This window comes from Panthera leo, chromosome D1 (assembly GCF_018350215.1).
Source record: "Panthera leo isolate Ple1 chromosome D1, P.leo_Ple1_pat1.1, whole genome shotgun sequence".
NCBI lineage: Eukaryota > Metazoa > Chordata > Mammalia > Carnivora > Felidae > Panthera > Panthera leo.
This window is the reverse complement of record NC_056688.1, coordinates 82,228,489-82,256,164: the sequence shown is the minus strand read 5'-3', so window position 1 is coordinate 82,256,164 and position 27,676 is coordinate 82,228,489. Positions and strand designations below refer to the sequence as shown.

Sequence of the window (27,676 nt, the reverse complement as noted above, 5' to 3'; positions counted from 1 at the left end):
TGTGATTAATTTCTATTATTAAGGACTGTTCTGAAGTTGTGTTCTTATAAAAATTAATTAATTGAACGGTAAATTAGATATTTATAAATTCTTCCTAAAATGAAGAATGCAATTACATAAATAACAATAATATGAATTATCAAAAACACAATAACAAAAAGTAATATTAAAAATGCTAATTAGTCAAGCAAATAGTCAAGAATATGTCAAACTTCTATATATTTTTTGAGACAAATTGGCATCATGTAGGTTAGCATGATTCTTTTTTATGGAATTCAACTTATTTTTACTCACTTTAATTAGTTTTTGTGTGCAGATAAAATGGAAGGCAATGGAAATTTGGCTTGCAAAGTAGTTCTAAGATGATCTACATCCACAATCTGGTTGTAATGCCATAAGAATATGTTTATTATGTGAGAATGGTAATTCAAATTAGCATTCAGTATAGACATAAAGCAATGAGCAATGCAAGCTAACTTCAGTTATTTATCCTGGGAACTTTTTCTTTTTTTAAATTAAAAAGGTCAGAATATATAATAGTATTGGCTCATTCTTCCCAAGTACTCCAGGAAAACATGTCTATGAAATAAAAGATCCTCAATGCTACACATTTTACTGCATTTGGGAGAGGCATGGAATTTGGTATTAAAGTTCTGGGTCTTCATTTTTCTAATTCAGCAGAGAGGCTATCTTGAGGAAAGCTGACTGTGGTCTGAATTTGCATCCCAGAAGTATATTTAATTTGTATCATGGAATCAATGTCTGACTTCCACAACTGTATATGTAGCCATATACTCCCTTACATCACATACACTACCCACTTTTCCCAGGTCATAACTACTGTCCAGGCAGAGAAAAATGGGTTTCTTTGAGCGTACATATAGCAATGACTGACAAAAAAAAAAAAATCAATTAAGGCATCTTGGAATTTAAATGTGTGCCTCTACTTTCCCCCCCATTCTTTCCCCATTCTATTCCATCTCCCTGTACTCAACGTTTATGAAACATTATATTTGTCCTGTCCATCTGCATCATCACCCTTTCTTAGATCCAACTAGACTTATCACTTCTTGGTGCCCTGCAATGATAGACCAAGGCTTAAGAAGTGCCTACTTACAGCAAACATTCTTAGCAGTCTTCATTTGGTCACAGAGTCCCTTAACAACTTCTCAAAATTATATTATGAAGGGGAAATAAATGTTCTCCTCTCCCCTTCAGTTTCTTTTTCGAGTGTTGACTTCATCCCATGTCTGGCCTAATTTCTTCTTGGGACTACGAGATTGATGTTGTAGTCACCATTGAATGCCCTAAGCATGACCTAAAGAGACAGCCGTGAGTAGTGGGAATGGTATTTCTGCTGATCCCATGCTCTTCATTTGATCTATAAAGAATGAGAAGGGCCAAAATATTTGGTCACACTGAATTGTGAGATCGTAACAGAGATAGAAACGACAAATGAAATAATCAGTTAAACTTTATTCTAGGTGTCATGTAGGTTAACATGATTCTTTTTTATGGACTTCAATTTCGTTTTACTCTATTCTAATTAGGCTTTATATACAGACAAAATGAAAAGATATGGTTCAAATTAGGAGAAAGTTGAAGCTTTAAAAGTAGTGTAGTGTTTCATAGTCCTTACCCTTTGAGAGAAATTTTATCAAAATAAACACTTGAGAGTATGCAAGCACTATCCCACTTTAACAGATAACGACCCATAACGTGGGGGTATTAAGTGGAGTACAGAAAAATCACTTGTTCTTAAACAATTTTGTTGAGAAGAAAAGAAGTAAAAACTAAAGGCCCTGTTCAAGATCTGTTTCTTTTGAGAAGTGCTTCATCTAAAAACGAAGGATAGAAGATACAGCTTTGACATGAAGGCTCATCTTTTTATGAAACACACCACTTCTATCTCTAAGTTGCAAGGGAAGGATTTGTCAATCTAATTGAATCTCCCCTTTAGTTTTTTCCCAACAGCTGTGTTCAGATAATTCATGACTCCCATGTTTCCTGAGCCCTGGATAATTTCACACACATGTCTAGTTTGGGGCTCCACATTTTCAGAAGAATATGGAGATCTTGGAGGAGGTCCAGGGTAGACCGAGGGAAATGATTAATGGATTGGAAGTTGGAGTTTATGAAGAAAGGTTGTGAGATCTGATTTCTTGCTATGAGAAAAGTCCGAGTGGTGACTTAATAACACAAGGAGGTTAGTAAGCAGCTGTTCTCCATCTTCACTAAGGTTGGATGAAATGAAATAAGATATAAATTGCAACAAGAACCGTAATGTGTTATAAATGGGGACTTCCAAGCACTAGAATTTTTGGATCCTTAGAAAGGTCCTCAGAAGAGAGATGTGGAATCTCCTTTATTGGTCTGTAATGGTAGGCCTATGAGCAGTGAGGAAGACAAGATAGTCTCTTAAGATCCCTTCTGTACCTATCTTTTGATAAATCTGCCTAATCATATTTAGAAAAATTATTTGCCTGAACTATGCCTCATTTCCTTCCTACCACTACTTATATCCATGACCCCTTACCCTTTTTCTACCTTTTGTAAAATGCTGCCAACCAAGAGTAGATAGGGCACCGATCAATCATGGTGGGTCCTCCCAAGCTGCTAGGTGCCCTTCCAGTTTTGGGAACAAGTTTCTTGTCCATCACTACTATCACCTGGCCACTGGCAGCCTGCTAATGTCATCTTTCCATACACCAAACCCATGACAAGGGAAAACAAAACCAAACATAATTTCCTTCCCTTAACTAATTCTCAAGTGACCCAATGGATTAAAAGACAAATCTTATATTCCAGAATTTGAGCATCTTAAAGAGCTGAAATATGTTTTATTCATCTTCCTTTAACATAGTTCATAGAGTTGGGGCACCTGACTGTCTCAGTCAGTGGAACATGCGACTCTTCAACTCACGGTGGTGAGTTTGAGCCCCATGTTGGATGTAGAGATTACTGAAAAAAATAAAATCTTAAAACAAAACAAAACATAGTCCACACAGCAATGTCTGACAGTAGGTATTCAGCAAGTTTTCATCAACTGAATGAATGTAACCATGATGTGAAGATAATAAACTGAAGATGAACTAAAAGTTGGGAAAAGTCAAGAGTTTCTTAGGTTTCCGAATGATTCTGTATGCTAGACAAATCAAAAGCCTAACCCTTGGCTGCCACATGTGTAGCCCTGAGGATTGTATTCTTACCATGCCTGCACTATCCTAGAGGATTTTGACAAAAGAGCCACTTGCACATCCTGCTCTGGTCCTTTGTCAAAGAGACCATTCGAGATAGGCACTGTGTAGACTCAGAATCACACAAAAACAGGCCAAATTCTTAGTGTGATTTTTTTTTTTATGTGACTTTAGGAAGTTCACTGATTTTTTAAAAAATTATCTTTTTGTATATGTTTCTGACTTTCTCCATGAAGAATATGAAATTTAGCAGTAGAAAATCTCTTACCCCCATCATCTCACACAGCCTAAATAGTTAGGTGTCCAAAATAAGGTAATCTGTTTCTTACAATTTGATTCAACGTCCTGAAACCCTTTGGTTTAAATTTGCTAATTCTTCTCATGGCGCTTCTCCCAATAAAACTAACAAAATACCACAGGCAGCTATCACTGTCAGTTCTAACTTGTTCTAAGTCTACAATCGCATCCTTTTTGACCATGCTTACAGAAACGTTACAATGAGTAAACCGATGTATTCTTCACTATTCAGTTTTAAATGTTCTCCAGGAAAATCTGGTAACTCATAGGGTTACGAGTTGATGACTCTCATATGTTTAGGGGTCAGTCTCAGTTATTTCATAATGGTTTTGGTGCCGTTTTTCTTGATCCAACTAAATATTATTCCCAGATGGGATTGGTTTTTGACCTTCTTGCTCTATTCTCCTAATTTTTGCCCTTCTAACATTTTCACACTGTGGTTCCTTTTTTTTGTTTGTTTGCCACTAACGGCCATGCCTGGTTACATAATTCTTTTAACAGGTGTCGACCAATTTGGACACATCTGTTCATAAAAAGCTTACAGAGAAGAAGTATACCTCATATAAAGGTACCATCTAATGAACAGGGATATTATTTCTTCTGTAAGATTTTTCTCAGGACAGGCCTTACTCAATAATTTGTAGGATTATTTGTGACATAGTTCAATGCTGGATTGGGCCTTTGAAAGTCATGCAGCATGACTTTGAAAATACCTTTGCCACTCTGCTAAGCAGGAGAGTTTTCTGTTTACTTATTATTTTCTCTATGCTAATTACTAAGATTTTCAGCAGTTTTTGAGGTCAATTCATTTGATTCTAGACAACTATTTTTTTTTTTTCCGCAAGGAGGATTGAAGGCAGGAATAACTAGGAAACTTAAATAAACATAATTAAACATAAAATGCTTGTAATGATAGTGGAATTGACCTCAGCCAATTAAAATTATTAATAGAAAAAATATGTTGATGTCAAATCTGAGCCTACTGCCTCTGTTCCCACTTGAGTAATGAGGATTAGTTTATATTTCCTGACAAGAGTAGATGGGAATTCACATTTCTTCCTGACCTTTGTCTTTCTAGAACATTGGGTTAGAATAGAATTAGCCCATAACCAAAAATAAATAAAGATTTTAACTAATTCAAAATTAATTTTGAAGTCCCCCCCAAGTTAAATAGGGAGCATTTTCTTTTCAAGCTCTAGTTTTTCCTCCTTTGGGTGATTGAGAAAATGTTCGGATCATAAACTTGGGAACTTTGTTTCTAACCTATCAATCATGTGAGAGACTAACGCTCTATATTCTCAGCATCGTCCCTGATCACAATAGGGAAATAATTTTGTAAAAAGTTTGGTCTTAGACTTCTAATACTGTCTCCATATGCTACCTGAACGAAACAAATAAAAATATTATTCAGAATTCCATGCAACGTACCAGTACAACTTTAGTTTATCTTAGCTTCATTGTTTCTGAATGTAAGGTGTATCTTTAAGGCAAATAAGCTAGTATCATAAGTCTGATCTTTTACTTTTTCTGTAATACTGTAATCACAAATCAGAAAGTTTCAAAATGCTCAGAAATGTCAAGAGGTCTGATTCATCAAAGGGTTTATCTGAATTGGCATTTGATCTTCTTCTATTTTGAAATATTCCTGCCATTTCTGACTCCTCTGCCTTTTCCTCAGTAAAACTGCACCACACACTGGAAAGGAGAGATACAAACATTTATTTATTCAAGGGAGAGTAGAAATAAGAAGACTGGCCACAGACACAATCAGAGTCTGTCTCGTAAAGGAGAACACTTTTTCCTTCAGCAAAATGCTGATTTGGCAATGTGAATTTAGCAGGTAGAAGATTTGCCATTATCTCTGAGCACCACTGAGAATGGTAAGATTCTTGACTCTCACTAGGTAGGTATTCCCCTCCCCCCCCAAGGAAGCAATTTACAATTGAGCTTTAAAAGCTAAGGAAATAACTCATTTTTGAGCAAATTCACAGTTGGAAACAAAGCATGGGTTTGAAGTTAGCATAAAGCTATTTAGAAAAAAAAAAAGTTTAGAGTAGAGCTCTTCCAGTGCTTTATAAAATAGTACAAGGTTTCGTTTGTGTGTATGTTTTTAAATTTATAAATCTAGCCTCTGAAATGGTTTTGCAGTATTAAAAGAAATTTTATCTGCGTTCAGACTACACCCCTGGGTTATCAATACAGAGGTACTTTGAGGTGGCCAAGCCCAGCTTCATGCCCTGGGTCCTTTATTGCTGCGGGCTAGCCTGCATGTTTCAAATGCATTAAATATTCCACAATAAACTTCATCCTCTGTGTTCTAGGGTAGTTTACATCGGTCTTGTGTTCTGTCAGGTTGATAGAGGTGCAAGCTAAATGTGTGACACTCAGAGAATATGCACATTTTTGAACAATTTGACTATTCAGCCCAGCAATTTGCAAAATACTTCCGGATAACACTTCCAAAGAACAGATAGCTTTATTTATATTGAGGTGGGGGGGAGGCAGGGATATTTCTAGCTAGAGTTCCTGAGTTCATTCAAGTTTTGTCTCTGGCATTTAGCTGTGTGAATTTGGGCGAATTATTTCGTGGCACTGAGTCTCAGGTTCTTTATATATAAAGTAATAATCGTTTCTGTCACTAGTCTTTACAAGCTCTAAAACAGCTAATATAAGTGAACTCATTTTGTTAACTCTAAACCCTTAGATAAACTGAACCGAGTATATAACTCAGTCCAACCAGCACATTCTTGATAACCACAAGAGGGTCCAGGAAAGGAAACTGTTTATAAATCTTTCCCTTTCCCCAAATTAATGTTGGAGTGTTTAAGGAAATTCTTACAGCAATGAGTCTTAGCAATTATTAGGTCAACCCCTATGAGATTACAGAAAAATGTACATACACATAAAACTGCCCACCAAATTTGTTGGGGGGGGGGCTGGATGGGAGATTCCTCTGACACCCATTTATGCAGCCCTTAAGAAAGTGTTTCTCAGAGTGTGACCTCAGATTTTCTGCATCCGAATTGCCTGAGGGGCTTGTTAAAATGCTAATCCCTGGACCCTGCCCCACCCCTACTAAATCACAAATTCCGGAGGAGAAATCTGCTTTTTAGTAGGCACCCAAGATGATATTTGTACACTTGCGGGAGGTCCAAGGCTTGCAAATTAGGTACTGCTGTCTTGTTCCTTATTCAGTATTTTAAGGTCTTTCCCAGTAGCGTACGAATCGTTTGAACTAATGGGAAGAAAAATCAGCTTTAAAGCAGGAACCTAGGTAGACGGTTAACAGCGTCCTTCCAATGGCAAATTGAAAATAGTCCTCAGGACCCTACCCACTTCGGTTCTCTCCAAGGGTCTTGGCTACCCGCACCCGAAAGTCTGTTTGCTCTTCGCTGGGTGGGGGAGGGGCGCGAGGGGAGGATTAACTGAGCCAATTGCCCCTTCACCCCCACCCCCACCCCCACACGTAGGTAAAAAACAGAAGGCTTTTTATTTATCTTTGCTGCCCAGGTTCATTATTAAAAGGATTGGTTTATGTGTGAAGTTTGCTAGGGAGGGAAGTGAAAACATCTGCAAAACCATGCAATGCCCTGGAACGGAACTCTTCTAATAAAAGATGTATCATTTTAAATGCGCTGAATTTTGATTCTGGTAATTCGTGCACTAGAGTGTCTATTTCGAGGCAGCGGAGGTATCATATGACACCGCACGTCAAGGCACCGTGGAGCCCTCTCGTGGACTCCCACCCACTTTCCCATTCACCGCGGAGAGGGCTGCTCGCGCTGCCGCTCCCCCTGGCGAGCTAGCATGAAATCTCCCTGCCCCTGCCGAGATCAAATGGAGCTCCTCGCTCAGGGGGTGCGAGTATTACCTCCGCCATGCAATTTCCACTATCAATAATTTAACTTCTTTGCTGCAGAACAGAAGGAGTACATACCGGGCACCAAAGACTCGCACCCCCCACTTCTTTTTAACCAAAGGGAACGTGAAAAAAATAATAGAGTCTGGGAGTTTTGGGGCCGAAGTCTTCCCCAGAGCAGCTGCCTTGATGTTTACTTTGACAAGTAGTGACTGAAAAGGTGGGTTTCTTTTCTTTCTTTCTCTTTCCGTTTTTCTCTGTTTGGTCGGCTGGAAAGCGTGTGGCTTTAGTGAGGTCTGTCATTGCCTCGGCTTCCTGGCTGGAGCAAGTAACTTGGTGTAACGTTATCTGGGGGCGTTCATTAATAAAAAATGCCGTTATTATCTTGATTGAATTCCTATTAGGCAAACTCTGGAGAGGTCAGTGCACGAACTCTGTTTAAGCCGGAGTGTTTAAGACAGCGGAGTAAACCAATAGCCCCCATGCTCCGTGCGATTTCATTGTGTGCTCGCGTTTGCAGCTCCGTCGTGCGGGAAGGTGCGGGAAGGTGTGTCTTGTGGCCGGGGAAACGCACGCCCTCTCCTGCAGAACTTGGGTGCTGGGATGGGGCGGAGGGAGTTGCCAGGGAGGGGAGCAAGACCCCGGGGACGCCCGATTTCCACTGGCTCCTTCCCGCCCCGGCGCGGACAGCCGGGGTTTCCGCGGAGGGCGCGGACGCGGGGTTCCCCCGGGCGGGGGTAGGTCGCCCCTCGAAGCGGCGGGCGCGGCGCTTGCGTCCTGCCCAGGCGACCCGGACGGGCGCGAGGTTCGCGGGGCCACGTCGCGGGACCGCAGGGACTGGGAACGAGGGGCGCGCGGGCCCGGGGAGTCCCGGGAGTCCCGGGGGCTGAGCGGAGTGAGGAAAAGGCGCGGCGTTCCCTTTAAGCGGCCGCCCCGCACGGGTATCGGTGGCGCGGGCGAGCCGAGGGAGGGGGGCGGGGGGCGGCGCCGTTTGACCAATCGAAGCTCAACCGAAGAGCTAAATAATGTCTGACCCGAGCTCGAGGCGCAGGCTGGAGCTCCCGGTCCCCGCCGCCGCCGCCGCCGCGCCCGGGCGCACCCGCCCGCTCGCCGTCCCGCGTCCCCCGTCGCGCCGCGGGCTCCCGGGCGGGGCCGAGGAGCCGGCCCGGCGCGCCCCCCGCCTCCTCCTCCTCGGGAAGCTTTGATGAGACGCTTGAATTGCAGTTGCCACCGCTGCTGTGGGGCCGGCGGCCAGCGGCTCCGCGACGGGGATCGGGGCTGGGCACAGGGGCCAGGAGCGACATAACGATGTGACTCCTCCGCAAGGGACCCGTGAGCTTTGTGTGGACCCGGAGGTAGGCGAGCAGCAGGCGTGGGGCTTGGCGCGGGAGCCGCCCGTCCGCGGGGGAAAGTTGGCTGGGGGGGCCCCGAAGTTGTGGGAAGAGGTCGGAACGCCTTTCCTCCCCTCCTGGAGAAGGGGGACTTGGAGTTGCCCTGGCGGAGCTTTCTCCTCGCATCCCTTGGTCCAGAGGGCAGCCAGGACCTCCGAGGGAGAGGGACCCTGGGCAGCCCTTAAGTGGGGGAGAAAAAGCCTAGAGGAGACGCGGAGCTGCGCGGTGGGAACGGAGACGGCGCCCTGGCGATCCCCCGAAACCCTCCCCTAGCAGAGGCGGGGTCGTGAGAGAGATTTAGGGCGCCAGCTGTCGGGGGCCCTGACTGCGGTGCCTGTATCCGAGCTGGGATAGGAATCTTTCCTCTGAGCTGGGCGGTCCCCGCGCAGATTTGGGGGGGGGGGGGCGGCTCTTGCTCCTTCAGCCCACACCACCGCACCCCCGGGGCTCCAGCTGGGCTGCACTCGGTCACCTGCGGACTCAACACAGGTCCAGTGCCAATATATCTTGGAAAACTTGAGGCATTCCTGCAGCTCGGACCTGAAAGGGGCTGCAGGACTCCGGAGCTAGCTGCGCCCACACCTCTCCCCATCCCGCGCCCCTCCCTTGGGGCACCTTCTAGGGAAGTACAGAAGTTTTAACTTTCGGGGGCAGCGTGGGGTGTCCTGACTCGCGTGGGTCTCTGGGGATGCAAAGCCGGGGAAAAAGAATGGGTGAGCTGTGCCTGGAAAGAAAGAGTTGAGGCTTGGGGGGTTTATGCCCGACGGGCTGATTAGGGAAATTGCAGAGTGGGGGCACCCCCAGGGGAGATAAGCTTCGGGGCTGCTGGAGTAAACTGGAGTCGCGGTCGGAGGATGCAGTGTTTGTGTGGGGGTGGAGCGGGGTGGAGGGCCAGGGGTTGGGGGCGAGGAGGAGTGGGGCAGGGAGATTGGTGCTAGGGAAGGTAGAGGGTGCCCTCTGCCGGCCCAGCTACCCAGAGCAGCTGCTGGGGCCGAGAGGCTGGGGGTGGGGAAGTGGTAAGGGATGGCTTTTCGGGATCCCTTTGGGAGCTGGTAGGAGGGAATTGTTGACTTGTTGAATGATGCTCAGACTCCCGATTCGGATGTATTTTGTTTGACTGGTTGCCTCTCTTTGGCTCCAGTGCAAGTTTTCCTCGCGCTGGGGGAGTTATGATGGGCTACGGTTGGTGTGTTAATGCTTCCTCGATCTAATTTTAGGGTCCTTCAGGTATCTTAACACTCTTCAGTGTCAGCAGTAGCTAGTGAATATTTTTTTGACAAGAATACGAGAATGTTCTTGGCCAGAAGCAAAGAAAATCATATTTCTGACTGTCTATTAATTCCAGTACAGTTATCTTTTAAAGCAAACTAGTATCTAATTGGGACTTTTTAAAAAAACTATATAAAACGTGTTATGCTATTAAATAAGACTTTCAAATTGGTTCGACTTCTTGGAATAGATCTCTTCTCTATTTTTATCCAAAAATCTGTTTGTATATGTGTTTATAATGTCAAAAGTCATTTTAGTCTTAAAATTGTATACATTTTTTACACTTTTATTTATTGAGGTGTAGTTACGGATTTAATTCTTCTAAACACAGGAATCCTCAATGTTTACTTCCTGCAACATTTTCATTTTTAAGATGAAGTTTCTGAGCATGTAGTGCTCCATGTTGTCACATGTAATAGATCACATCACACATTGCACTTAGAGATTGCAAAATTTTGGCCCTGGGACCAGGCTCCCTTTAAAACAGTCACTAACTCCTATTGCCTGATTTTGCAGACACCTTGCTTAACATTCTTCTTTTGTAAGTTTACCTCTGGACTACCAGCAGAGGTAAGAGAAAGGAAGGAGACACTTGTTGAAATGTAACCGTAACTTTTACTGGAATTTAAAACACGTGGGTCACCATTACTGGAATTCCAGGGCCATCAAGTCATTATCTTTTTTCTTCTACCTTATTTTGCAAAATGTGATACATGTTGGTAAATACATACCGGTAATAAGTATCTTGAAAGGAGAATTGTTACCTAGGTAGGGCTATTTTAAGTTATTACAGAACATTTTCTATTTATAAATGATATGAGCAGAAAGAAATGATTTCCAGATAAACAAGACTTACGTACATGTTTTGAAGCATTAGAACATTGCATACACTTAGACATCACATTTTTTAAAAAGCAAAATAGCAGCATAATTTTTCACATACCTTTGGAGCCATTCATAGCCCATTCAGGACTGAATTAGTAACTGGAAATCTTGTTTATTTTAAGGTGATATTTAAGGTCATTTAAGGTATAAATTAGGTCAACATTTGAGTATCCACAAAATAAAGCATCAGGGAAATCTGTTTTAGGATGTCTTCTCAGTAAGTGTAACTTTTAGTTTCGATCAAGAGGAACCAAGAAAATGATCATTTGCCTAAAAAGCAAATGATTCATTTGTACTAGGTGAATTAATAGTCTAAATCTCACAATGGCCAAAGTGGGGTGGGGAGATGCTGTAATATTGCTGGCTCATTTTGAATGACCAGGAGGGGGGAAATCCTGTAAATGCAAATTTCTGAAATCCTGGCTTAAAGTCTTTTCGGTTTCCTTTTTAATAGGGGCACCATGAGAATATAAGCTATTCCCTTCTTCCAGGAATCTTACTCTTCAGTAGTCAAAATGCAGATGATTGATAATCTCATTTCTTTCAAACATAAATAGCTCTGGTTTGTAGCTCAGCACACACAGCAAGCTGGGCACGCCTACCTGATAATAGCAAAGAGCTCTGTTACATTTTTTTTAACCTTTGTCTTTAAAACATTCTGTAAATATCCACCCCCACTCGCATCCCACCCCCCACCCCCTTTCACAAGCACAGAGCACACAGCTCTATATTCTATATCCAGGTAGTGAACTTGTGGAATGTAACAGCCAGCAGCTTTGGGTCTCAATCATGGACTTAATCTTCTACTAAGCTTCAAGAATATTGAAGATGTACACAATGGAAAGGTCATACGCATGCAGTTCATTAACATTTTAAGATTTAGGAAGTTAGTCCCATAGTAGAACAATTTTAGACTTTGTGAATGGAAACAGAGAGCATGGGAAGTGTATGATAGCTAAACTCTGAATATCTTCTAAAATGAAAGGCACTCCCATTTCGATGTCCATAATACCGAATTTATTTTAATGGTTGAAACAATTTTCAACTGGCATCTCCTTGTATGGAAGATTGTAATTTGTGCGAGGGGGCCAGCCCAGCCAAATGCAAGTGAATATGTCTCTTTAATAGGGTAATTGCTAACTTTTCTCAACTTGTTTTCAAACGATTGTTATGGAGCACTCAGTTTCCACTAATTGCAAAATTGCTGCTTAATTGAAGGACTCTCAGCCTTCTAGAGCAGCCATTCAGCCCCTGGCAGGCACTGTAATCTCAAGCTGTGAATTGCATTTTAAAGAGGAATGGAGAAGAGAATTCAGGGGAATTTTAGGTTTAAATGCTGGCTGTTCAGTGGAGGAAGAAATCATTTGAACAAGAATCACATTAAGTTGGGTTGTGATAAATTTTCTCTACTAGGGTAAATAACATACCCAGATGGGCTTCAAAGGTGATTGAGCAAACTTACTGGTTACCCTCTGCGTGCATTCACTCTCTTCAGTGTGGAGTAATGTTAAGCAATACATGATGTTGGCAAATGAAATCCGTATGTCATTTGTATGTGGGGTTTAACCCTAGGAAACAGAGGAAAGCTTTGGTATTTTGAAGCTTAGGCATATGTGTCCTCATAGTCCCTTTAAACTTCCACATAAGGTGTAGAATTGTTCAGTCCTAAACAATTTTATACTTAAACGCACCTCTGGTTTTCCAGAACACTTAAACTAAAGCTTTAGAAAAGTCATGGACCCAATTATATAATATACGGAATCATTCTTGATGACAGACATGAAACAATGAAGCTCGCTAATATATTGACTTTGAAAAACTTTTTGAGGTACGGGAATGGTAAATGGGTGTGTTCCCTAAGTGGAACAGGAAGGTGTTCTTATTTCCATAGAAAAGCCTGTGCATGTGGTCCGCCAAGAAGCGTGGAAGCTTTCATTTAAATGCGCGTACTCAAATTCAAGTTCAAACTCTGGGACACTTACGCTCTTGGTGAAACAAATCTAGCCAAATAGGCTCGTTGCCCTGATGTCTCATTCATACATTGTCTGAAGTTTGAGGATGGGTTCCATTAAATGAATTGAGGGGCCGGGTATGGGACCAGGAGAGTGGCTAGGCGGAAGCAGAGTAAATTTACAAGCTTCAGTGACAGCCATAATAAAGCACAAGTTTATTTCCAGAGCCCAGAGAGTAACAAATGTTATGCAGTTTTCCCCAAAGGTTCACTTGAAAGAACTTTTCATTGGTTGTCATGGTAGTAACGTCCTGATTTTGAAAGCTCGCAGAACCTAGTAGCTCTTAAATGTGCTTTCATCTTCATTCCTTTGGTCTGACTGAAGCTTTATGACCACCTTCTGTGTTTTTGACATGCTTTTGCGTATTTAGAGGGAGGAGGGCCGGCAAAGGAGGATTCCTTAATTCCAAGACAATGTAACTAGGAAATATAAAATTCTATGATAAAAAGCCACTTAACTTCAAACTGACTTATTAAAATAAAACTAGAAGACAACCTGTCGTTTAATTACAACTAGTGTGTGATAAAATTAAGATTTATATAGTGGAAATTTAAAAAAAAACTGGTATGTTCAAGAAACTTAAGCAACTCATCAAAAATTGAAGTAATAGTGCCACCTAGAGAACAAAATCACCAGCTTTACCAAGCCAAATGGCTTATTTGCCATATGAGTAATTTCTTTTAAGGCTACAGTTACTAGGATTTCCTTGCCACCCAATTCAGATTTGGTGAGTGTGGGGGCTGGGGGCGGGATGTGTAGGGGGGTTATTAGGCAATTGGGATTGGAAGTGAGGTTTTAAAACTGGAAGATCCACAACTCAACACAGACACGAAGTCATTTTAGCATTTTAATATAGTGGCCAAATGTAGACTAGCCTGCCAAGAATAAAGACTGGCTTTTTTTTTTTTTTCCAACTATTATTTTCAAGATTATGTATTAAAACATTGGGTACAAAGGTTCTGATTTTATTCATTTGCTACAGGCCATTCATTGCACTTTCTGAGATACAGTAACACCAAATAAATTGAATGGAGAGATCTTAAGAATGTCTTTGATCCAAGATCCAATTTTAACTTTAATGATTTGAGAAGAATTAAGAATAAAATAAAGGGTCATATATGTACCAAGACTTTAAACACCAAAAAAGTAAGGGGGAGAAATAGACAAGGAGAAGGAAATTAAAAGAACTGCTTCAGCCTTAGAATAGATAAAAGTCTACATCTGAGCCAGCTCCAAAAAAATAGTAACGGAGCCAGAAACCAATAATTACAAATTAGGTTAAAATTCTTTGATGACAGGGGCGCCTGGGTGGCTCAGTCGGTTGGGCGGCCGACTTCGGCTCAGGTCATGATCTTGCGGTCCGTGGGTTCGAGCCCCGCGTCGGGCTCTGTGCTGACTCCTCAGAGCCTGGAGCCTGTTTCGGATTCTGTGTCTCCCTCTCTCTCTGACCCTCCCCCGTTCATGCTCGCTCTCTCTCTGTCTCAAAAATAAATAAACGTTAAAAAAAATTAAAAAAAAAAAAAGATTCTTTGATGACAAAATCTGTGTTCAGTTCATTTTTGCATGCTCCCACAAGAGCATCCAAAACAGTGCTGGTAGCAGAGGACGCACTTTGACAAATAATGTTGAATTAACAAATAGATTCATTAATAGTTGCTTCACATTCTGCCGAGGCATGTAGACAATGGAGATACTTTATAATTACAGAAAAATGCTTATTTGTTTTGTTGGCAGAGAAGCAGAAGTTGGAAGAAATGAGTGTAATGCTACTTTTTTTCTAGGACCTATCATTGATGTCTTTTAGTTGGCTTAGTTTTGAAATTTCTTATGCACAATTTGATTCATTCATAAAATTATCATGTTTGGAATGTACAAAATATTAAAAGTCGATTTAGATGGTAGCAACTATAAACTTAACTGGTGGATTTTTGTTTAAATGTTTTCCAAGTTTTGGATGGCAGTTATTGTGCTTCAGGGGTGGAAAATAATATATTGTTTGGTGTTTTCTTTTGCTTTTTTTTGGGGGGGGGCAGCATATGTTAAGTTAGTGTCAGGGTTATCTGGTAAGCAGATAACCCAAGAAGTCATTACATTGCCTGTACTTTGTGTCATCCATAGGAACAATCGGGCGCAGAAAACTTTATTTTTCAGGAAATAAAAAAAGTCCTAAAGAAAGACAGGAGGAAGAAAAAGGAAACTCACTGAATACAATTTTTGCCACATGAGATTTAGTCTAATCAGTTGGTTTTAGAGCTGCTGGCTTCAGCATTGCCGCCTTTTCTGATGTTCTTTCTGCCTTCCTGTGTTTTTGAAAACTGAAGCTATGCCCAAATTGAAACAAGTTTCTCTCTCTTTTCACATGTTTCTTTCTTGAATTATGGGGAGTGTTTTCAAACACAGATAAATTTCTTTTTACATCATGCAGAATCTGAAGGTCAAGAAATTTGCTTCATGCTGCTGGAAGGGATGCTTGGCAGAGTCCCAGGCCACATTCCTAGACCAGACTGTCAAAGGTGTTCCCTCTTATGCAACACTGGGAAAGTACATCCAGCATTAACATGTTGGCTGATAATGTATCTAAAGGCACAGATGATATGTTTATCATATTGAAACATAAAGCCAGCAGACATTCTGTTGAATCATAGAATCTGGATCATTTACATTTACTTAGATGTGAACTAGTATGATTTGGTTAAAATCAATTGTATAAAAATGTTAGAATAGGAAGTTATGAAAGGTTTTGGGGGATGACTTACCAGACAGTAGAAAGGAAACCTAGATGTTTTAAGTAACCACAGGTTCAGTGTGAGCCAGTACTGTGACTACAGGCAGTGAACATAGCTACTGAAATTTTGGTCTGCACTCGTACAAGTGTAATACCAAATGGGGAAGCTAATAATTGTCCACTTTTTCGATAGACTATATATAGAATATTATCTTCAAGAAACTGAAACTGCTTATTTATTTATTTATTTATTTATTTATTTATTTATTTAGAATTTATTTATTTTGAGAGAGTGAGAGAGAGAGAGTGCAGGAGCACACAAGTATGCACAAGCAGGGGAGGGACCGAGAGAGGGAAAGAGAGAGAATCCCAAGGAGGCTCTGAAGTGTCAGTGCAGAGCTCAAAGTGGAGCTCGATCCCACGAACCGTGAGATCATGACCTGAACCGAAATCAAGAGTCAGACGCTTAACCTACTGAACCACCCAGGAGCCCCTTGAAATTGCTTTAGTATGTTGAAATCATTTTGATACAGATACACAGGGCATTTGAAATCCTTCCATGTGAGGGATGGTTGAGGGTATTTGGAATGGGTGGCTGGGGACAGAAAAACTTAGGCCAGAATGGCAAATGGTTTTTGGTCTCTCCTAGCAACTCCCATCACATGATTCCAGCTACCTGGAATGCTGGCTTAAGAAGAATTCTGAAGCCATCCAGGCTCTAAGAGGAGGAATGTTCTAACCGCTAATGCCCGCCATGGCTGGGGGATTGGTGGCGGCACGTGCGATCATGTTTTTGCCATCCTCGTTTACAGGGCAGTCTTCACATGTGGAGCAGGGAGTGGGTTTGTTTTGCGTTGCCCCAGAGAGCAGATCTAGGACCAGTGATACAAATGTTGGAACCATATGTGGTATCTAGAAGTATTTTCAGTTCTATTTAATTTAGCAAATATTGAATGCTGACTGCATACAAAGCACTTCATCAGGGAGACTTACAATCTAACAAAAGAAGAGGCTTTTTATGGATGTGGTCGGTTTCCTGTTGCAGATGTTTAAGCAGAGGCTGAAAACCTTTTAGAAAGGATGCCTGGTAATGTGGGAGGTTGGAGTTGGGTACATGGGATCTGAAGTACCTTTGTGCTCCGAAGTTTTTCGGATACATTGATTGTATCATGAAGTGCGGCTCCCTATTTTTGGTTTACATACAATCCTAATAATGACAATTATATATCTTTGTGTTTGAGTCCTCTGCCTTTGCAGCTTTGTAAATTGAGTATCAGAAGTGCTACACTTCTACTTTTTGCATACTTACATATGGATTCCCAAAAGTAGTTACTTTCCTTTGGATCCGACTCAGCAGAATGTTTCTAAAAAGAGGCCTGATCAGATTCAGATACCCAAAATGCTTAAGAAATTAACTTCTAACATTTGATTTTCTAGAGAGTTTAGCAGCTGAACTAAAAAACCCTTCTCAGCATTCACCTTCCCCTTCTGGAAACCATGAGATCTTCAGATATGACAGTTACCAGAGTTTTTAAATGTGAAGTGTTGAAGAAATGGACCGCTTCCCCAACCCCATCAGGTTTCCACGTAAATTACTTTTTTATTTTTCATTATTAACTTATTTTGCTCTTGTGTAGAGTAATTGGAGATTAACCAACATGGATATGTCGTTATAATGCAAGTTTGGACCATGCGGGTGCACAGCGCACTCCAGTACTCGTGAATATTTATTTATTTTTATTTTTATTAAAAACAAATTTTTAATGTTTATTTTTGAGAGAGAGAGAGAGACAGAGCACAAGTGGGGGAGGGGCAGAGAGAGAGGGAGACACAGAATCTGAAGCAGCCTCCAGGCTCCGAGCTGTCAGCACAGAGCCCAATGTGGGGCTTGAACCCACAAACCATGAGATCATGAGCTGAGCAGAAGTCAGACGCTTAACCAGCTGAGCCACCCGGGTGCCCTGTGAGTATTTATTTTTATGACTGAGCTCTCAGACTGCTTTCAAGTATTCATATTGTCAGTCAGTGTATCAGTTTACTATTTACATCCCCTTTAGGATATCACATATTTTATGGTTTATGTTGCTGCATGTACGTCTTCTCCTGTTTCAAAGCTCTTCTTTGAAAGAAGAAAAATGTGTTATATACAGGGAATGATTATTTTCCTCATTAATTCACCAAGCATTATTGAGGGCCTGGTGGGTGCGAGGCACTGGGCTAGATAGGGTTTCTTTTCCCTGTATGGATCCATCTATCTTTAGGTACTACCTGAGAGGGAACTCCATTGATTTTCCCACGTGAGCCTTCCATCACCTCTTCATATACTTGCTTCCAAAGAGGCCTGGTCTTTAGAAAGAAAAAATCTGTTGGGCAACTTCTCTGATTTTCTGTCTGTACTGTATTTTCAGCCATGGGCTGTAACATATTGCACGGACTTATTTCTCTTTTAAGAGTTGATCATTTTGGGGGCGCCTGGGTGGCTCAATCGGTTAAGCATCTCACTCTTGATCTTGGCTCAGGTCATGATCTCATGGGTCGTGAGTTCGAGCCCTGCATCAGGTTGGGCTCTGCCCTGGCAGGGAGGAGAGTGCTTGGAATTCTCTCTCCCTCTCTCCCTGCCCCTACCCCACTAGTGTGCTCACTCGCTATCAGTAAATATATACATTTAAAAAAAATTTTTTTTATTAATTGGTCTTTTTTATTAGTGGATTTTTTTTTAGGTGTCATTTTGTATCCAAATATAAAAATGTTTGTACATATTGTCTGAAACATTTTGCTGTTTGAGGGTATTTCAAGAGGAGCTCTTTGTGCTTGATGCTAGTAGAAGCCACAGTGGAAGAACTTCTGAACCGAAGATGTGGGTTCATTTCCACTGACTTTATGACGGATTTTTTCCCCTTACATATGAGGACATGTTTGGGCCTCTTCGTATTCAGGAATGTGTCTTTCATTTGACAGTGTTTATAAATACTGTGTGTTTTCCCCCTGAAGAAACTTCAGTTTTTGAGAATGCTTCCATTTACTAGAAGCTGGTTTCATGATTATGCTGAGCAAGGAAAAGACAGAAAAATGAGTTTTGTGAACACGATCTTGCCTTTAAACATTAGTCAGTAACAAATTTAGTAATGTCTCTCTTTAGAGTTTACTAAAAACCACTTTTTAATCCATTGGATCTCCTTTCCTGGTGGAGTTACAAGTGTTTTTGCTCAAATATGTGGTGTTCGTGGATCATGGAAATATGCCAACATAACTAAGAGCAGTGTGGCGTCATCAACTCAGAAAGAAATGTTTTTAACCTCTTGATAAATAACAGGGAGGCAAATTTTCACATAGTTCTTCTGTGACTCTCATTAAAATTAGGAAATGGATCAAAAAGTGGTAGTAGGTCTCATTTGCTTGGAGTATCAAAGGTATAGCCACGTCCCCAGACTTCTTTTTCACTCCTGAGGAGGGCAGGGAGAAAAAGCAGTGAACAAATATTGCCAGAGCACACTCCATTCTTTGTGTTTTGAGACAAACTCAGAGAGATAGGCACATGCCACTAACCTCAAAATTTGTGGTATAAACATAAATAAGTAAATTGTAGGACTGGTTTTCCCCCCTAACAAAATCCTATACGGAACCCAAATATATAAAACAAAAACCAGTAGGGCTGTTCTAGTTGAACATCCCGTAGGAGCATCAGTGTCCTGTCCCTTTGACCTCAGTTTTGTCCCTTGCAAGAGGTCCCTTGACACTCTGCTCTGCAAAGCCCAGTTAGAAAATTATGGGCTTTTTTTCTCAATAAAAGTCAACAAGTAGAAATGCCAAAGTCCTAAACCTTCCTTCTTCATGAAAATGACTGCCCTCTTTCTCATCCCTCAGCCATTCTTTTGCATTGCCAGTTATATTCACCTGCTGGTTCCAAGTATTCACAAATGAAATTTGGTAAAGGAGATACTTCTACATGAGATTTTTCCTATTGCATAATTTTTAGAAATAATCATAGGTGTATAACAGGTGAGAAGCAATGAGGGATGACCTTAACTTAAACATTTTAGTAGTCATTAGAATTTATCATTTTATAATTAAGAAAATTTTTTATGTTTATTTTTGACAGAGAGAGAGGCACGGTGTAAGCAGGGGAAGGGCAGAGAGAGAGGGAGGCACAGAATCTGAAGCAGGCACCAGGCTCTGAGCTGTTAGCACAGAGCCTGACGTGGGGCTCAAACCCATGAACCGTGAGATCATGACCTGGGCTGAAGTCAGATGCTTAACCAACTGAGCCACCCAAGTGACCCTAGAATTTATCGTTATTAACAAAATTTATTTTAAACTGCTTTTCCTATAAAATTCCAATGTAATTTGTGCTGATTTTCACATTCCTGACGATGACTTTCTTAAAACTTGGAAGGCTCTCTTATTTCAGAACCTCTGATCGTTTCTTCAGAGTCAGTCTCATGTAAAAATCTAGGGGAACCCTCACCATCACTATTCCAAGTAGTATCAGAGGCTATGAAAACTTGCCCTAGAGCTGTAAGCGCTGGTACTAGAACCAAAATTCTGTTGGTTTGTCATCACCAACGTTCCTACATGATTTTCTTGGCTAAAGTCATAGGTAGACAAGGCTGCACACTTCACTGATAATCTGGTCCAAAATCTTGTTTCATGTTTTAAAAATGAGCTCACATATCTCATTCCATTTGACCCTACAAATAACCCTTTGAAAAATATTGAGCAGATATTATTCCCATATAACAGATGAGGAAACTGAAGCTCAGAGTAGCTAAATAGCTTTGATCCAAGATGCACAGCTATAGAACCAGAGCATGGATTATAGCTCCATGACTTCTCCTAACCTAGCCCTCTTACTATCACTGGCTGTTCACAACCATAACCTACAGTATTCAGGTAAGAGGCCATATTTCACCCTTGACATATTAATATGAATGTCTGGCACAGGTGTAGGCCAATATCGTCACCCTGGCCTGGTGTCCACTCTCTACAGAGCAGAGATTGGTGACCCTCTGTGTGCCAGGGAGGAAAATGCTGATGGGAAGATTAAAAAATGTTTATTTTAAAGAGTTTTTAAATTCAGTTGCCTTTTTTTTAAAGAAAAAAAAAAAAACTCTTAAAAAGAGAGAAACGGAATATATGATTTTTGATGTCTTGTTCTTTGAGCTTGTTCGTTAAAATTTTACTTAAAGCTGAGGTTCCTGGTAAGTGAACCATTGGAGAATATAATGTACAGCCATCTTCCCAAACATGGTGATCATCAAAATTACCTTTGAAACTGGAAAAAAGCAAACAACAACACAACAACAACAACAACAACAACAACAAAACAGATATCAGGTGCTAGTCCCTGAGATTTGTAGGTTTGGAACAGAACCCAGACATATATTATGTTTAGAAACTCCCACAGGTGGTTCCTATGTGCAGGAAAGTTTAAGAATTGCTGAACTAAAAGGCAAATAAATTGAATATCCTGTGATTTAGAGAGACTTATCATTTACTTCCATTGTCCAAATACGTGGATTAGTCCATGGTTAGAAGGGATTTGAGGCCTTGTAAATAATCAGAAGTTCAGAGGCTTTGAGATGGGAGGCCTGTTGAAGATATTTTCTGACTCGAAAGATATTTTCTCAGAAACGTCCATATGAGAGCAGAAGACCTGGAACAGTATTCCCCAACTCAATGATCAAGTGGGATTCCACTTACTAGAAGTGTGACCTTGTACGCATTATTTCAGCTGCCTGTGCCTCAGCCTCTTAACAGGGTAGTGGTAGGGATTAAATGTGTTAACACTCGTAAAGTGCTTAGAACAGTGTTTGGCATAGTAAGTGCTTAATGAATTTCAGTCACTGTGTTACTGTTGGCACTTTCCAACCCTAAATAGCACCGTTGATGACTTATTTAAAACCTTGCTAACACGCTTCCTGCCTAAATTTGCTTCACTTTGTACCAAACTTGATGAGACCAAGACTGTTTTGCTGTAATCTTTGGAGTCTAATTTGTTTACTCATGACTCTCTTCCATCTAAATCTTACTCATTCTTCAAGACATAGCTTGAGAGACGGAGTTGGATTCCAGGTCCACCACTGACTAGAGCTATGATCGTGAACAAGTGGCTTAAATTCTTCATGCCTTGAGTAATATTGAGGGAGATATTTTGCCTCACCCTGTGATTCCAGAAGCGTGTCTGCTTTCTAAAATGCACAAGAGAAGGGTTCAGATCGAAGGATCATTCTGGGTCCTACTCTTGTACCCTTACTTGCTCCTTTCTGTGAGAAGCAATTAATCTGATTGATGGGACCTTACTGAATCTGTTCTCTACTGGAGTGTCTCCAGTGTATAAACCAAAGCAATGTACTGCTGCAGTGAAATTGAGCCCACTTCTCCCTTGTGGGACCTCCTGCTCCTCTGTGGGACCACCACATTTGAATTTGTAGGTTCTTGGGGTTCTAGCCATCATGCAGTAAGCAATATTTGGAAGGCTGGCTTCTTGCAGGCCCTGCCCAAACCTCTGCCCTCTCGGTTCTCATTTTCCTGCCTTTATTTGAGATAATAGGAAATAGACCCCACCATGTTTTCTAACCCAGCTTTGCTAACCTGACTCTGTATTTTGATTCCCACTTGGCAACGTGTTTCTATTCTGTTCTCAATTCAGAATCCCAAAGGGAGGACGTATGATTACCCCGAATATGAACTGATAAGTAAGAAGTTGAATAAATGGTAATGTTTTTCAGAGTTGAATGAGATAGGGTCCTTTTCCCAAAACAGCTGTCTTATAAGTTAGATTTTTTTTTCCTCATGTATTTTAGTCTTTAAAAATTTTTATTTTAATTCAGGTTAGTTAATTCTACAGTTAAAATTGTAAACCCTTTGAAAGCAAAAACTGTGTGTCCTACATTGTCTTAGTTCCCACAGCACATGGCTGATTGATGGGCATAAACATTGTAGGTGGCGCCAGAGGCACTTACTAAATAAGTCAACATTTCTTTCCCACATGGAAAAGATAAAGGCTTCACCATTGTCATGTTCAGCTAGGCAAGCACTGGGAATGGGAAATCATTTCTAGGTAAGTAGCCATAAATGAGTCTTGATTTCCAGCTTACATGCTCCAAAAGCTCACCACCATTGAACTCTTCTTGGGTACTTTTCTTGCTTTGTGGCTTGTAGGTAATAAGAAGTTAAGCATATCAGATAACGTAATCTTTTTGTTCTACACGATATGGTCTATAATGAGCAAAAACCTGGTCCAATAGCCTCCTCTTCTCTGTCCCCCTCCCCCCCCCCCGTTCATTCCCTCTTTCGGGACTGCCCTTGGGCTTATGTCAATGACAGCATATTCTACATTGAACTATAGTTGTTGATTTAATATGGGTCTAGTCTATTCCCCATTCCCTCTCTAGCAGTGAAGTCCCCAAAGGCAAGGATTCTATCTCATTCATCTTGGTGTCCCTGGTGTCTGTGCTCAGAGACTGTTAGGTAACAAAAGGTTAAAAAGCAAATTTTAGGAGAAGGCTAAGTCACAGTTCTCCTAAGCTGTGAGTTTGACATGTTGACCCCATGAAAGGCTTTCAAGGATAACCCAACCACAGAAGGGAAGATGACCTTGGTGGCTCTGAAGGGAGAAAAGGCAGACATGGAGCTTTAAAAATATTTGTGGGTTTTTTTCCTCATGGAATAATCATGGTCTACCACTGAGTTTTCTTCACGTGAGGGATGACAGAAACGCAGCTGGTTATGACCTTTCGCTTCAATGATATGACCAGAGCTCGGTGGATGAAACGTGAGCTTGAATCTCTGACCCTGAATGTATACCTTGGAGGTGTCAGCTCATTAACATTTTTTAAGAACTATTTTTAATCTTGTGAACCTCTAAGTGATTAGAGTGTGAAATTGACCAGTTGGGGTAACACTGAAACACTTCCTTGAAAGCTACTGACCGCTGAGAGTGCACCCACCTCTGGTCCATAGATCTCTGATTTTCTTGTTTTACATAAAAGTCAGTGAGTTTAAAGTCAGCATTCAGTCACTTGAAGACTCTATTAAGAGTTACCAAGTTGCGGGGCTCCTGGCTGGCTCAGTGAGTAGAGCATTTGACTCTTGATCTTGAGGTCATGAGTTCAAGCCCTACATTGGGCGTAGAGCTTACTTACAAAAAAGTAAGAGTTGCTAAGTTGATCATTTCCACTTTACATGAGGCAGCCTTGAAAATTATTTTCCTTAAGCAAAATATGTCTAAAGTCAGTGAGTTTTTAATAACCTTTGCCGAATAAATAAATGAATCATTAAAATGTATATAATGTATTCTTACTCAGAGATAGTTTAAGGTTCTTATGCAAGAAGAGACTCTGACTTGAAATAATATAGGTTAGTAAGCCTACTAGAGAAATTTCTCTAAAGAATCATGGACTGCTGTGAAACGAAGCTGGAGGTGGAAGGACATTGTATTCGACTCAAAGAGGCATTGCAACTCCTCAGAATGGCCTAAAGTTGAGATCCATTTCATTAAGAGGTGGTCCCAGAATGCATTGCACCATTTAAACTACTAAGACCCCGCTGGAGCCAGGCATCCTGCACAGGGTCTGCCTTAACCAAAAATAGAAAAGAATTCTTTACTTTCTTCTTTCTAAGTTCCATATAGCCTTCTGGTGTTTCACCATGTCTCTAGGTAGCTGTACCGAGTACAGCACCTCCAGTGAACTTCCTGTGGTTATTTCCTGCCTCTAGGAATGTTGCACTTCAGGAGGGTGTGGAAAGCCACCCTTGGATTTTCATGATTAGTTTAGCATTGTGATGCAGCTTTGACCATCCGTTTAATGGGAGATCTGCTTTCCAGATGACTGCACATATGGAGATGAGAAGCTTTTTTTTTTTTGTCCTTTTTTTTTTTTTTTTTTTTTTTTTTTGCCTTTATAAAGCATGGTTTTTCATTCAGTTTCTAAATTTGGGGTAAAAGGTCTCTTAGGGAGTATTTTCAGAAGTGTTTGAAGTTTGTATCTGATTTTGGAAGAAAGTTGGAGGCCTAATTTCACCTGTGGTGACAGGCACCTGTCTCCAACAACTATACTGATCACTATGGATAAGGGCCATCCTTTTGGATCATTCATTCAACATTGATCTGTCATTCATATATTCAAGCCTGTGTCCTTAAAGTTTGCCCTCAGATATGTCATGTCTCCCTAATTTCCCTGTCAGGTTTATGGAATTTGCAGTATATGTATTTGCAGATGACCACATATGGAGTCATTTAACCACATGCCCTCTTCTTCAAGTCTGTCTTTGTTAGCCTGCTCTTGTTTTCTGTTTACATCTTGAGACTTTTTTTGGAGATTTCCTCTCCCCTCCACCATCTCAGTGTCTCAGAGACTCTTGGCAATGGGTCTTGTTCCCCTCCTATGTTTGTCTATGGTCACCCCTCCGGCTGGTGGTGTGTTTAACAACATTTCTTTGTACAATTGCTCTTTACGGTTTATAAAACTCTTTTCCTTGTGTTGATGATCCTTGGCATGATGCTGTGAGTCAGGCAGGGTGAGATTCCTTATCCTCCTCGTTATCACAGAGCTTGAGGCAACAGGGTCCTTCAAGGTTCATGGGAATTCAGGGACCTTCAAGGTCCATGAAGATTTCCCCATGAATTAGCCCAATTTGTTGGTTAAAGAGTGGCCGATTATCAGCCATTTCATGGGGTCAACTTAATAACAGGTGGGAAGGCAGGCCCAGAACTCAGGTCTTCATTCCTTAGCCCTAGAGACTATCCTCTATAACTAACTGTCCCATCTTGTACTGGTTTCTTCCAGGAAATGTCCCAGAAATTGAGATGGCATTTAACAGACTTCTTGATTTTAGTCACTACTGGGACATAGCAAAGGAACTTGTGTAAATTTCTTGAGTGTCTGTTGCACCCAGGCAGTGTAGGAGAGTCATTTGTGTCAAAAGTGAAGACTAGGTTAAACTTTTTTAAAAATTTGGTTAGTTTTAATTTTATTTTAAAAAAATGTTTGTCTATGTATTTTGAGAGAGAGAGAAAGCATGCGGGAGAAAGGCAGAGAGAGAAAGAGAGGGAGAAAATACCAGGTAGACTCCATGCCACCTGCACGGAGTCCAACATCCCAGAAACTGTGAAATCATGACCTGAGCTGAAATCAAGAGTTGGTCACTCAACTGACCGAAATGCCCAGGTGCCCCAAATTTAATTTTTTGATAGTTAATTTACTTACATGATTCAAAATCAAACTAATATTAAATAAGTCTACATTGAAGTGTCTTGTTCACCTCAGGTTCCTCATCCAACACATACCATCTATAGATCAGCATTTGTACTGGTCTCAGGTGAATTCTTCATAGTATGTTTTATGGAAATATAAGTAAATATGAATGTATTGTTATTTCCCCCCATTTTTTAAAGTATTTAAGTAATTTCTACATCCTATTTGGGGGACTCAAACTCATGACCCCAAGGTCGAGAGTCACATGCTCTTCTGACTGAGCCAGCCAGGTGCCCCTATTTTCCCTCATTTTTTGAACAAAAAGTAGTATGCCATAGGTACACTGTTCTGCACCTTGCTTTTATCACTTATCAATATATTTCACAGAGCTTTATATTTCAGTATGTAGGCAACTAACTTGTTCTTTACAGTTGTGTGGATTCTCTTGTAAGTATCCAGTATAGTTTATCTGTTTTACTGTAACTGGAAATTTCTCAACCTCTCGTATTTTTGCTATTATATGCCTTTTTGCAGTTACCAACCTTGGCTATTCATTTTGTACATGTGCACCTACCTGTATATGTACGTTTATTCTCAGAAATGAAATTGCTGGATCAGCAGGAAAATCCACTTATAATTTTGATAGATAACGCCTAAGTGCCCTGCAAAGGGCTTGAACTTTTTCTATTCCCACCATCAATGTACGAGAATGACTGTTTATAGCCTCACCGGCAGAGTGTGTGTCAATCTGAAAGGTGCAAAATGGAATGTGAACTTCTAAGTGAGGTCTCTGCCTCTGACCTTGCCCCTGGTGTGTGGAGGGAATATTGCACAGTTCCAAGATGTGGTGCAGACAGTGGAAATAACACTTCACCATGGCCATGGGCTTATGCCAGCTCTGGTGGCACACACACACAGAACTGACCCACATTGCCACCAGCAGAAATTCTTGCAATGGAATTTTGAGCACGTGGTCATTATTCACCTAACTGGCAATGGTAGATCTAAAGACCACAACAGTGTTTACTGGAACAGAAAAGGAGATTGTTCCAACACAACACACTGTGTACCAGGCTTTCCATGCTCATTTTGCAGCTGTTAGCCTTATCTCAAGGTACGGAGTTCCAGAGATACATCCCAAATCACAGACAGTATTGCTGAACCTGGAACTTTCACACCCAAGGGGATGTACTTTTGAGTAATGATTTTGCACTTTCCTGAAGATTTATAATTGAGTAATTAGTATTCTATAAGAGAAATTAAAACTGGTGGAGTACAATGTACACGTTGAACTATGACGCAGCATTGCTAGACTTATGTAAAGTGAAGTTTCCAGGCAGGTTCCTGCATCATACAAATAGGGCATCATGTGAAAACACAGGCTTTATAGCTTAGATAACATCTCCACATTCCAGGTCATGTTCACATGACTCTACCATTCTCATTGGAAACACTGATTCTTAGTCTTCTTTTTCTCGGCAGACAGTGTGCTATATTTAGAAAAAGAAAATTCCCGTTAGTTCCACTGCACAAAAATGTGTGGTAAAAGGAGCCTGGCAGAATGGTTAGTCCATTCAAACAGGTATTCTGCTTTTTCATAGAATTTTTTGGGGGATACTTTCAAAGGGAAAACCACTCCTCTTCCTCTCTCTGACCTAGTTGCACTTGGAGAGTTGTAGGGATGAGTCTATCTGGCCTACCCAAGAAATCTTTTCTGGGCACAAGGGGGGTGTGCCAGAAGCTAGCTGACACACCACTGACAAATACACATTTTCTGTTGTTAATACCCAAAAGCTGCCACAAGAGGCATTTCCAGTTTTGTTCTCAGGCTCCTTGCAGCTGCTT

At 41.1% G+C, this 27,676-nt stretch overlaps 1 protein-coding gene across 1 annotated transcript in view; it reads left to right on the top strand.

Annotated features, from left to right (window-relative positions):
* Positions 1 to 8,378: 8,378 nt before the first annotated feature.
* The window catches only part of BDNF (brain derived neurotrophic factor), a 34,607-nt gene continuing 15,309 nt past the window's right edge, over positions 8,379 to 27,676 (top strand). Inside the window, 3 exon segments of the mRNA XM_042905152.1 lie at positions 8,379 to 8,405; positions 8,407 to 8,575; positions 8,578 to 8,708. Of these exon segments, the coding sequence (XP_042761086.1) occupies positions 8,379 to 8,405; positions 8,407 to 8,575; positions 8,578 to 8,708 (327 nt within the window).